Here is a 13,508-nt window from a genome sequence, read left to right as displayed (position 1 = left end):
TGCTGATTACAATATACATTCATTTATAAAGCTGATGGCCAATCAATAGTATTTAGGAAACTGCACTCAGCAGATAGTATAGCAATTGTAGCAAAGAAACGATTTTTAATGGATATATTTCTCACGCTCTTCATTATAAATGGTGGGAAAAGCCTTTAGAGAGTCTTATGTGTAAATGATTTCTTATATCTGAAAAATTATCCATGTTAGACACGATTCAACAGTGTAAATTTTATTTACAAAGATTTTTGTGAATCTCTGGTCTCTCTGGTGTTTCCAACAAAGAAATTATCATGGGTATACAATGCATTACTGTTGCCTTGTTTGGCGTTGATACCCCTGAGTTACCCTAATAGTTTAACCGCTTCTGTGCCGCGGACGTAATGGTTACATCATGTGGCACAGTGCTCCTGTGCCGAGGACGTAACCATTACGTCCTCGACCTGGAGCCCGAATGGAGCGCTAGCGCTCCCTCCATAGAGTTCCCTCCCAACCCCCCCAGGCAGGGATGGAAGGGGAAGCCCTTCCCCTTCCACCCCCAACCCCTCTGAACCCCCAGTGACGTCTAATGATGTCAGCACGCAAATGCGCGCTGACCTCATCAGAGGCTACTTTCCCCTGGCGCCTAGTGGATTCTGCCCCACGGGGGGGCAGAAAAGGCCTTGAAAAATATTGCCCCCAAGGGGTCGCTCCCCTCATGCCAGTTTCAATTTTGTAAGAAATCCCTGGTGTCTAGTGGGCATTTCAAAAGCCAGATTGCTTTACAATCCGGCTTTTGAAATGCTCTGAGAGACTTCAAAGGGAAGGAAATTCGTTTCCTTCCCTTTGAAGCCTTTCAGCCCAAGGGGAGGCAGAAAGCCCACCAGAGGCCAGGGAAGTTTTTTTTCTCAAAAATAAGAGGGTGGGGGTATGGCTATACCCCCACCCCAAATAAATGGGGCCAAAGTTGTTCTGCCCACCAGTGGCCAGATGGGGCAATTACCCCTGATCCACACCCCAGGGGGGCAGAAAGTCTACTAGATGCCAGGGAATTAAAAAAAAAAAAAAACGAAAAATATTGGGGTGGTTGCTACCAACCAGTATGGGCCTGGTTATGCCCCACCTCAACTGACGGGGGTAACAGTCTTTCAGCTCTCCCCCGCACTCTAAAACATCTTATCCCACAGCAAGCAAGAAGACATTTGATTATTTTGGGTTTATGTTTTACATTGGGGCCATGAGAACTTGGCTTACTCTCAAAATAGTCCCACTTGGAATGGTGAGGGCTGCACTTTATAGACTTTGGGATGCTGCCATGTAGAAAAATCCACAAGACCTAGACACATCTGAAAACTAAACATCTGGGTGATTCCAGGGTGGTGTGTTTCACATGCACCCCACACCATTTTTGTAAACACAATCCCCTTCAAACCTCCAACTTTGCCGGAAATCACACATTTTCCCCACGTTTTTGTGATGGAACCTTCCGGAATCTGCAGGAGTCCACAAAATTCCTACCACCCAGCATTGTCTCATCTATACCGACAAAAAGTCTGCTGCACTTATCAGCCTAAAAATGTTTTTTTGCAAACTGCCCTTTTGGACCCTCTTTGGTTCCCCCTCAATATCAACATGTTTTGCTCTTCCCTTTCACAAGCACTTGGCCCACCTACACAAATGAGGTATCATTTTTACCGGGAGACTGAGGGAAACATTGGGTGGTATGAAATGTGTCCCAGTGAGGCAATCCCACACAGAAATTTGGGAAAAATTGATTTTTTAGCAAAATTTGAGGTTTGCTGAGGATTCTGGGTAAAAAACACTGGGGGATCCACGCAAGTAACACCTCACTGGACTCCCTCGGGTGTCTAGTTTTCAGGAATGTCTGGGTTTGGTAGGTTTCCCTAGAAGGCTGCTGAGCCCAGGACCAAAAACGCAGGTGCCCCCTGCAAAACAGGTAGTTTTGTATTTGTTAATTTTGACGTGTCCAGATAGTGTTTCGGGGCATTTCCTTTCGCGGGCAGTAGGCCCACCCACAAAAGTGAGGTACCATTTTTATTGGGAGACACGGGGGAACGCTGGGTGGAAGGAAATTTGTGGCTCTTCTCTGATTCCAGAACTTTCTGTCACTGAAATGATAGGAAAAAGTGGTTTTTTGGCCAAATTTTGAGGTTTGCAAAGGATTCTGGGTAACAGAACCTGGTCAGAACCCCACAAGTCACCCCATCTTGGATTCCCCTGGGTGTCTAGCTTTCAAAACTGCACAGGTTTGCTAGGTTTCCCTAGGTGCCGGCTGAGCTAGAGGCCAAAATCCACAGCTAGGCACTTTGCAAAAAACAGCTCTGTTTTCTTTGTGAAAATGTGATGTGTCCATGTTGTGTTTTGGGGCTTTACCTGTCCCGGGTGCTGGGCCTACCCCCACAAGTGAGGTACCATTTTTATCGGGAGACTTGGGGGAACGCTGGGTTGAAGGAAATTTGTGGTTCCTCTCAGATTCCAGAACTCACCCAAATGAGGAAAAAGTGTTTTTTTGGCCAAAGTTTGAGGTTTGCAAAGGATTCTGGGTAACAGAACCTGGTCAGAGACCCACAAGTCACCCCATCTTGGATTTCCCTAGGTGTCTAGTTTTCAAAAATGCGCTGGTTTGCTAGGTTTTATCAGGTGCCGGCTGAGCTAGAGGAAAAATTCACAGGTAGGCACTTTGTAAAAAGCACCTCTGTTTTCTGTGAAAAAATGTGACGTGTCCACGTTGTGTTTTGGGCCATTTCCTTACGTAGGCGCTAGGCCTACCCACACAAGTGAGGTACCACTGGTATCGGCAGACTTAGGGGAACGCTGGGTGGAAGGAAATTTGTGGCTCCTCTCAGATTCCAGAACTTTCCGGCACCGAAATGAGGGGGAAAAGTGTTTTTTTGGCCAAATTGTGAGGTTTGCAAAGGGTTCTGGGTAACAGAACCTGGTCAGAGCCCCACAAGTCACCCCATCTTGGATTCGCCCAGGTGTCTAGTTTTCAAAAATGCGCTGGTTTGCTAGGTTTCCCCAGGTGCCGGCTGAGCTAGAGGCCAAAATCCACAGCTAGGCACTTTGCAAAAAACAGCTCAGTTTTCTTTATGAAAATGAGATGTGTCCACGTTGTGTTTTGGGGCATTTCCTGTCGCGGGTGCTATGCCTATCCACGCAAGTGAGGTACCATTTTTATCGGGAGACGTGGGGGAACGCAGAATAACAAAACAAGTGTTATTGCCCCTTGTCTTTCTCTACATTTTTTCCTTCCAAATGTAAGACAGTGTGTAAAAAAGATGTCTATTTGAGAAATGCCCTGTAATTCACATGCTAGTATGGGCACCCCGGAATTCAGAGATGTGCAAATAACCACTGCTTCTCAACACCATATCGTGTGGCCATTTTGGAAATACAAAGGTGTTCTTGATACTTACTTTTCACTTTTTATATTTCAGCAAATGAATTGCTGTATACTCGATATAGAATAAAAACCCATTGCAAGGTGCAGCTCAGTTATTGGCTCTGGGTAACTAGGGTTCTTGATGAACCTACAAGCCCTATATATCCCCGCGACCAGAAGAGTCCAGCTGACGTAATATTGCTTTCAAACATCTGACATCACAAGAAAAAGTTACGTAAAACGTGGAGAAAAATGGCTGTTTTTTTCACCTCAATTTCAATATTGTTTTCTATTTCAGCTGTTATTTTCTGTAGGAAACACTAGTAGGATCTACACAAATTACCCCTTGCTGAATTCAGAATTTTGTCTACTTTTCAGAAACGTTAAGCTTTCTGGGATCCAGCATTGGTTTCTCACCCATTTCGGTCACTAACTGGATGGAGGCTGAAAGCACAAAAAATAGTAAAAATGGGGTATGTCCCAGCAAAATGTCACAATTGTATTGAAAAATTGGGTTTTCAAATTCAAGTCTGCCTGTACCTTAAAGCTGGGAAGGTGGTGATCTTGCCACCGCAAACCCTTTGTTGATGCCATTTTCATGGAAAAAAAAAAACACGAGCCGCCTTCTGCAGCCCTTTTTTCACATTGTTTTGAAAAAAACAAAATTTTCACTGTATTTTGGCTGATTTCTTGGTCTCCTTCAGGGGAACCCACAAAGTCTGGGTACCTCTAGAATACCTAGGATGTTGGAAAAAAAGGATGAAAATTTGGCGTGGGTAGCTTATGTGAACAAAATGTTATGAGGGCTTAAGCGCAAACTGCCCCAAATAGCCAAAAAAAGGCTCGGCACAGGAGGGGAAAAGGCCTTGCAGCGAAGGGGTTAAACAACTTTAACAAACTACTGCAGAGGTAGGTCATCAAATTCTTCCTCTCATTCAGATCCCTCAACTGCTAACCGTTTACTCCTGAGAGATGCATATAAGCACACTAGTACTTATCAGCTCTGTTAGTGAAAGCACCCAATGACTTTCTCAAGACTTTTCATTGTCTACGGTCTACTCAGAGGCCTTATATCTGTTTGCATTTTATGTTTTATCTATAATCATTTTACAGATTACCAATGACTGAATGTGGCAAGAGTTTAGGGATTAAGTTTGATGGTTCTTTTAAGATTCTCTTTTTCCATTGATATTTTGTGTTTTATGTTTGTAGTCCTGGATTGTTTTATAGGATTCAAGAGTGGCAATTCCAGCATTATGATCATCATTCGCTTCCTCCGCAGCCTCAGCATATCAAATCTTGCTATGATCATGGGATATCGGGGACAAAAATTAACAATGCATTTCAATTGCGATCAAAACATTCCTTTAATTCTCTCTCTTCAAGTATCAGCTGAAACATCCTGCATTTTGTCTGGAGTTCTAAGACTCTTTATTTCAGGATTTTTAAACACAGATCCTAGCTGCCGCCCCAGAAAGGAACTTTGTTCAAGCTTTTTGTATAGTGCAGGGAACATTAAGCAAAGACTGTCTACACGTATCTTATATAGGTAATTTCCTTCAAAAAGTATGACCCTCATTATGTGATGGGTTGGTAAACTGTACTGGTAATATTGCACCTGGAATGCTTTAGGATATGGCATTACCACACTACTGAAAGGTTTGCAACCAGAAATTGGGAGTAAATGAAAAATTATTAAAACATCTACAGAAGCAAGAACATTGTTGAGTACAGTTGGCCTGCACAACTCATTGTTTATCTGGGAGGAAACTCGTGTTTCTATCTATATTGGAAATACTTCAAAACTCATAAAGAAGGGTCTTTTAGATGAAAGTGGTGTTACTTAATGAACTGCAACATGAAAAAACATGATATGCTACTGTAAAGGTGTTCCCTGTAAGACAAAAAAAACACACTAAGGAAAATACTTACAGAAGCTGTTTGCTGTTGGGTTGCTGCTGCAGCAAACTTAGCCACGTGGTTGATAATTGGAGAAAAGTTGGTGGGCCCATATAACTTCACCTGGGGAAGGCAAATTCGATATGCATCTACAATGCCTTGAATACCTGGGAAAACAACGATCAAGCCTTGTAACTGCAGATAAAACTCAGTGATGTATTCATTGCAGTACTTTAGTCTGGCAAAAATATGGTAGCTTCTAATTACAGATGTTGCTTTTAGAGTACAATCTACTGACGCCAGTAGTGCACAACAACTCCATCTTTAAAAATAAAGTTATGAACTTTTGTATAAGGTATGTTTGATATCTGACAACTAAACCATTACACATGTAGACAAAAAAAGCAAGTTCTCCATGTGTAACTCTACTTCACCATTCACATTTTATATTCAATTGCACATATACAATGGAGTGAAGTTTTGTTTTTACTTGATAAAAAAGTGGTGATAGACATTATGTGAAATAGTGTATTTTTTAATTTTCATGATACTATAGCACCATTTGTATGAATGGACAACTGAAGTAGCCGTGTGGGCTGTAATATTACATGATACATTGATTACCAACCAGTAAACGTCATTAATCCCATCACCTTTTCTCTTATCAGAACTTACTGTATACGGTTCTACACGACCATCCAGACACCACATGACCCAGCAATAAAACCAATAAAATGGCTGTTCATCACCCTCCTTAACGTCCCCTGACTCCTAACAGTACCTGGGGAATAAATTGAGGAAAGGCCCTAAACACGTCCTGTCATCCTCAATCCTGAAGAAATTGAGATTATGAGTGGGAGAGGATGGACAGTCTTCAGTACTGATAAAAGAAAAGGATAATCAAATTAATGAAAATTACTTATTCGTAATCAGGCATTATCTCCAGAACTCGCACCAGTGCTTACTACTTGAGGATTGACCAGATTCCTCAGCTAAAAAGACTCTTGGCTGATGCCCCACATCTAGTTTTTACCAGAAAGTCCGCAGATACAAACTGGAAAGAAAGATTTAGCAGCCACTTGGTGTAAATTCCAAGGACTGGTGATTCCCAAAATCCAGTCTATGTTGGGAGACAAAGGTGAAGTGGTCCACTTTGCCGCCTTACAGATGTTTGGATAGAAGTACGACAGTCCTCAGAATGCAGCCATAACTCATGAACACCAACCCTCAATTAATGGTGAGAGGAGAGATTCTGGGAAGAGGATGCCAGTGAAAACACATTTTAATTCATGAAACCTAGAAAGAAAAGAGGGTTGATGCCCACGCCTGCAGACACCAAAATTTACAAAAATGTAGGTTTCACAGTTCTTTGTAGTCCTGAGATATAGTGAGATACACCTGGACAACTGACCACATCCCATCTATGCAAGATGGAAATAATGAAAAAAGATAATTTCCTTTTCATGATGGAAAGAATACATTACCTTGGGATGAAAACAAAGTCCCAAACGGAATACTAAGCTCTTTGAAAAGATCCGGAAAATAAGTGGGTCCACATGATAAAATAACAGATCTCCTAGCCTATGCCCTCAGGTTATGGTCACCAGAAAAAAAACACATAAAGTACATACGAGTGACACAGTGAGTCAATGGAAGCTCCCATCGACTCACTGTGTCTTTCGTACTTATTCTCTCGCTCAATGACACACTCTCACTCCCTCCCATACACACATTTAACTTAGGAGCAGTTTTTACTTGCTCTTAGCTGCTTGCACAGGTACTACTTCAGCTCATCTGTTGCCGGTGCTCCATTTGAAGTTCCTGCCTCAAGCAGGAAATTGAGGCTGCAAAGAGCAACAGTATGGCTCTGATGCACTACACAGCTTTAGCTTTCAGCGTCTTGCTTTCTCATTTACTGTGACAAGTTGGAAAGGGTGGGGTGACACACTGACAGACAGCACCAGGCAAAAGTGTAAAAATCCCAGGGCTACCTTGAGCAGGGACTTCGTGTTGCAACACAGATGAGGAGTCACTGAGACGTGCCAAGCTTCTGAGGCTGGGATAAGAATTCACTGGTGTAGGTGCCTTTATGTGATGCCAGTAGTCATCACAGAGATGTGTGCTGCCTGTCTCATGCTACTGCTAGGCTTCATCGGGATTTTGTTCTACTACTATAGCAGTGAATTACAGTTTATGATTAGTAAAGAGGAAAAAAAGGGACAGAACGATAAGGAGTGCGGTTCTAAGACTCCATTTAATTGAGCCGTAACTGATGGTGACTCTGTCACATGGAGAGAGTGCACTAATAGATAAAATGTATAAGCTGTCTCTAAATAATAACTAAATAGATGTATTCTACTAGACAGGGATTGCCATTTTATTAGTCTGCTGTTAGGAGTCATGGCAACCCACAGATCCAAAAATTAATAAAAGAAACATGCAATAGATGATTGTTATTAGCAAATAGTTAAACGTAAACTTACCTGCACAGAAAGGGTTTGCAGGATTAAAGTTCAGTGGAAATTCGTGTGATACCTGACAACATAAATAAAATGAACAATTTGAGATAAAATATCTAAGTGTCATTTGCATAAACATGGTTACTTTTGATAAGTTGTAGTTCTCCTTCATCAGTATATTTGTGTTCACAACTTATTTGCTTCTCTTTGTTTGTACACAATACCCATCTCTATTGTCAAGTACATAGTTTGAACACAGCACAGATATTACAGACATGATAAGCTAATTGTAAAGTACATTTTATGACTGACAGGCATGAACAATTTTGATTCTACTCCAAATTATTTTACAATGTAATATGGTGGGCATTGGCCAGGCTCCCTCATTCAGCTATACCACTCTATGTAGGTTAAAGGGCATCTGTCTCTTTACATGACTCGTTTAGCATTTTAAAGAAATACATACAAGAGGGCTGAATCCTTCCTTGTTTGCCGTGTCAAAAACAGAACAAATTATTGGCCATGGTCACACTTTTTGTTCCATGCAAAAGTATAATTCTGGACCTGAAGCAGAGATTCCCAAGAGTATTTTAATACGTATGCTAGGACAAATATACTCCTGCAGCTGTCAAGTGTAAGCTTTGAATCATCATTGGTTGCAACACTTTACTTGTATTTGCACTGCAGAAAAAGGCAGAAATATTGTTTTTAAGGTTTACGTGAGTAAATGAGAATGGACCGGCCAGTCACATCCAAAAGTGCAGTAGAATCCAGGTCTACACCCATATCAAAAAAGATACTGTTAACTTACTTTGCAAACTTTAATTTTCACTTTGTTTCTGTCAGTCTGCAATTCAATCACAATAGTGGTTAAGTGTGCCTCACTTTCTATTAATTTACTGCGTTTTACTGTGCACATCTTCTAACGTTCCAGACCCAACTCTGAAACAAGATATTGCAACTAACACGTTTTATTTTCATACATTTCATGTATATAGCAAGATGGTTCTGTAGGTTTAGCTTTGTTGAGGAATGGTGCTTTTTCCTCTAATATTTCAAAATACCACAGAGCTTCTCAGTTTCTCCAATTGTTACCCTTTACATCAGGCTCTCACCCAAAATAATAATGACGCATGAAATAACAGAAGCACTAACTATCCGCCTCTCCAATCGTCCACTTCCTTCAGGGAACATTTTTATTGTCAGAAAAATCAGCACAAATATATCTAACTTTCTATGAGAACCTGTACATTGTTAAAAAGTCAATACTGACGTAAAATTATGACAAAGACAGGAACACATTCTGTTGGAGAAGAAGGATAATGACTTTAAAAGCAATAATAACAGTTGGCTACATGATGCTAATTCTTAGGCAAATATTCTTCTTTTGATTACAGAGTCAGCAAAGAGTGCAACAGAGGTTTCATGCAAACTCCTATACGTTAGTGATGCTAAAACCGGGGCACTATGGGACCCGAAAAAACCCACAATCAAGCAGGTTAGATCCCAAACCTGCACCAACACAAATAAAGGCATGCCTCCTTTATCGAGTGTACACATCTATTGATGCTTTTGAAATGGAGCTGCACCCCTGTCATTCCAAACACTGAGATGTAGGAGGCAATAAAGTTGAGTGCAGATGTATTCCATTATACATTCATAGAATATGTGCACTGCTGCTCTAAAGGGCTTAGATCACTATTCCTTACATGTGCTAAATACAACCCCAACCTATAAAACATAGCTTCTGAGTCAACTTCAGACACTATTTTTCCTGCCAATGTGAAGGTCAAAGGTAAGGAACTGCTCTTGGTATACAGGCTAAGCACAGGACCCTACAATCCTGTTAGCTACACACACTGGTGGACGTGCACATCCTGGCATCACGTGTGCCATAACCCCAAATATTTACTTAGTGAACAATTCAAGATCAGTATTCGTCACATCAGAAGAATCAATCAGGAGTCTTTCTGAAACTGGCCTCTGAAATTAAGCCTCCTGTAGATGCATAGAAAACAGTCAATCTCCTTCTTGCATGAAGAAACAGATCTAGAACAGGCATATCAGCTAAGTGCTTATGCCCAGTTCACTGGTGGGACCTAAGTTTACAATCCCTATTTAAAGGCTTTATGTGTTGATTAAAACAAGAAATACAAACTACTGGCTTTGGGATTTTAATTCTGCAGCTAAAAGTAATGTGAACATCGTGACTTGATTTCTGATATAGAGTTCAAATTTACATAATTTTAAAGTTGCTAGTCATGTTCGACACCTAGCAGAAAAAACATAACTTTAGAAGGAGACTTCTTTAAATGTTAATGCATCATCAATGAAATCCCTGCCTTAAGGGTGGTACTGTGATGAATTGCCATGTCAATGATTTTCACTGAATTAGATCTGAGGCAAACACTTAAAGAGTACTATCTGACAACATACAGGAAGAGATTATGTTTTGGTTTGCTTGAAAGAATCTATCCAGATTGTGATCTGGGAGTGACATTAAAATCCAATGGCCACATAAAAAAATTAAACACATATATATTAAATTCAAGTCCCCAAAAATACTATGGCATTATTATCGCCAATATTTGAAAAACAGAAAGAGGTTATGATGGCCTGGACATCTAGCTTCCTACGCAGGACTTCCAATTCAGCAGTGCAATGAACGCTAAGTATGGCTTGCACTTATTTGATTGATATCTTTTTATTAATGTGTGGTCATAGTATGAGACTCTTGCAAATGATACTCTAAGTGATTGTGCTTATACTAATAATTTAGCACCCTGCTATATTTCTGGAATTCGCCAGACTCATTGCATTTCAAGGTAAAAGGTCCACAAAACATGGAAACATAACCCTCCTCTTTCTAACATATGGAATCCTGTTTCCATAGGATGATGTAAACTGCTGCCATTCCATTCGGTTTTAGCTTCCAGATGCTCTTGTTCAACCTTGCCTATGCCTTTATTCTAATGTAATATATATCAACAGCAGCAACATTTACAAAAAGACCATGCAAGCAGCATATAAATTAGAGCACACCGCTTCTGAACATTCATTTTTTTTATTGTACTCAACACCAATGATATTATTTAATTATTTGTTACAGTAATAGTACTGTTCCAAAATGTAAAGTAAGAACATGTAAAAGAAAAGGATGGAGCAAAATAGGGAAGGGAATCGGAGTGGGGGTCATGAGAAGATGGCATTCATTCTCACTAGAGAGAGAAAGGGATAGGCATGGATTAGAAAAGGGTTTTGATTGTAGGAATGAGTAGGCTAGAGAGGTAAAAAGGGTCGATTATTAGCAGTCAGAGTTAGAGGTGTTCTTCGAGAAAGGATGAAGGTAATAAGTAAGGAACAGTGCACTTGAAGAAAGGAATCTGCGGCGAGATAGTCTATCAAAATGAGCATTACTGAAGGTAACAAACTTGTTCTCCTGACAGGAACTTTTAGCAAAAGATTCCTTACCTTTTGAATCAATACCAATGCAATAGGTATTTATAAGGTGGGTCTAGGGCTAGACTCAAACCAGAAAGTCCTTCAGAACTGAGGGGACAAAATGCTCTCTTGACAGACCTGATTGTCCAGACAAAAGTGATTAATGGATTAGTCCTTGCAGCCACCTGAAAAAAGTCCAGGACAGGGATTCTGCATGCCGAAACAGTGGTAGAAGGTTTGGCACTTGTAGAAGGAGGATTTTGTCCTTCCAGATGCTGCTTTTTAGCCAATGCATAGCAGCTCCTAATGCAGGGCATGATCCAGTGGGAGATGGTTCTCTCCTGCACAGCCTCACCTTTTTTCACCCCAGCGACAACTCGAGCTGATAGTCCACCTTGTGTTGTTTGGTATGATCTATGTAAAAGCTCAGTGCTCTCTCCGGGTCCAGGCAATGGATTATCTCCTCCATAGAGGAGTGCGGCGAAGCACGGAAGGCAGGCCAGGTGATGCTCTGACGGATAAGGAATGGAGTCCCAACTTTAGGCAAAGAAGAAGTCCCTGTTTACAAAAACAGCTTATCTGGGAAGAAGGTGGTGTAGGGTGGGTTGATACAAAGAGCTTGATGCTTACTCACATGCCACACCAATGTTATGATGATGAGGAACTCTATCTTGAGGACAAGAAGCTGCAAGGAGCAGCTATGAAGTGGTTCGAAGGGAGTGCACATCAGACATTGATGTGACCAGTGTGAGGATTCCTATACTTGGGTTTTCACTAATGGATAGAGTTCAATCACAGAAAGAGGGAGTCAGAGTGTTGAAAAGGAATCAGCAGCTAGCAGAAAGAGCATTACCGAAGGTAAAATGAACATGCAGGGATTCTGCATGCTAACACAGTGGCAGCAGCTTTGGCAACTGTAGAATGAGCAGTTATTACAAGGGCTGTTTTTTTAGCAAAATGTGTAGCTGATCTTAGTGCAGAGCACAACCCAGCAGGAAATGGTTCTCTTCTGCACAGTCTTGCCTGTTTGTTACGCTCCAGTGAATCCCACAAAGAACTGATCATCCACCCTGTGTCCTTTGATATGATCTATAGAAAAGCTCAGTGTTCTCTTGGTTAAGGTCTCACTGTGGAATGGCAAAGGGAGAAGGAGGAAACACTATTACAAATCTTTCAAAAAGCAAATAACGACAGGGGACTTAAGCAATGAGAACTGATCTGACAACAGCAAAGAAGCCAAAAGGGTACCATATAACGGTGCCTAGAGCACAGCCTTGCTGGACCAGGAACAAAACAAAATAAAAAAACTGATAACTTGTCTGAAGGGAGTCTATCTGCGAAATACCACACCAAGCTACAAATTTGTCCCAACGACTGCTATATATAATTTTTGTCGAGGGGTGTTTGACTGCCAAGATGACATTCACCACCTCCGGAGGAAGGTCGAAGGTGTTCAGCTGTCTTCGTTCAAATGCGAAGCATGAAGGTGGAGATTGTGAAAGCCCAGGTGCAGAACCCTGCCAGTCTCCTCTGACAACAGATCCTCCCAGAGTGGCAGCCTGATTGGAGGACAGATGCTCTACCTATCCTCTTGAGAACTCGAAACAGGAGTGGTACAGGCAGAAAGGCATAGACAGGCCTTGAGTTCCACTCAAGCCGAACGCATCTCAGAGTGAGAGATGCCTTGGAAACAGCAATGCTCAGAAGTGCTGCTCTGTGTGTGTCTTGGCGGTGGGGAACAGACTGAACCAAGGTTCTACCCATTTGCGGAAGAGTACTTGCACTACCTATGGATGTAACTGCCTCTCAGGATCTGCTAGGCATCGATGGCGGAGCTTGTCCGCCTGGAACATGGTCGTAGAGGTTCCCATGATATAGGGCCCACTGAGATGCGAGATTCACTGCAAGGCCTGCATATGCTACCTGGCGTGCTTGACTAGCAGAATGTAGGAGTCTATCAGTCTCTGCAGCCTCAGTGTTGACCTCAATGAAATCCAGGACTGAGGCTAAAAGATAGGGACCATTCTCTTCTCTGAAGGAAAGGCACAAAACTGAACCACGTCCAGAATGGCTCTGATGAAGGGGACCATTTGAGTAAGGTATGACTCTGCACGTTGATAGTGAACCCCAAGGATAACAGGAGGCATACCATAGTGCAGAGGTGTTTGAAGACGGTGTACTGCTACCACCACCATCACGTTCGGGAACATTCCAGGGGCGCTGATGAGACCAAAGGGTAGTATAGCCAACTGAAAATACTCCTGGCGCACCACGAACTGTAGGTAGCGCTGATGGGCTTGCAGGGTGGGTATTTGGAAAGTGGCACC

General features: G+C 41.8%; 1 protein-coding gene across 2 annotated transcripts in view; it reads right to left on the bottom strand.

The window, feature by feature from the left end:
• The window catches only part of CPNE3 (copine 3), a 437,917-nt gene that overhangs the window by 49,279 nt on the left and 375,130 nt on the right, over nucleotides 1-13,508 (bottom strand). For both annotated transcript variants that reach the window (XM_069220439.1, XM_069220440.1), the window contains exons 13-14: nucleotides 7,765-7,816; nucleotides 5,315-5,448 (exon numbers count right to left, since the gene is read on the bottom strand). In XM_069220439.1, the coding sequence (XP_069076540.1) occupies nucleotides 5,315-5,448; nucleotides 7,765-7,816 (186 nt within the window). The remainder of the gene's footprint in view (nucleotides 1-5,314; nucleotides 5,449-7,764; nucleotides 7,817-13,508) is intronic.

Source organism: Pleurodeles waltl, chromosome 2_2, assembly GCF_031143425.1.
Source record: "Pleurodeles waltl isolate 20211129_DDA chromosome 2_2, aPleWal1.hap1.20221129, whole genome shotgun sequence".
Taxonomy (NCBI): Eukaryota; Metazoa; Chordata; class Amphibia; order Caudata; family Salamandridae; genus Pleurodeles; species Pleurodeles waltl.
This window is presented reverse-complemented; position numbering and strand designations above follow the sequence as displayed.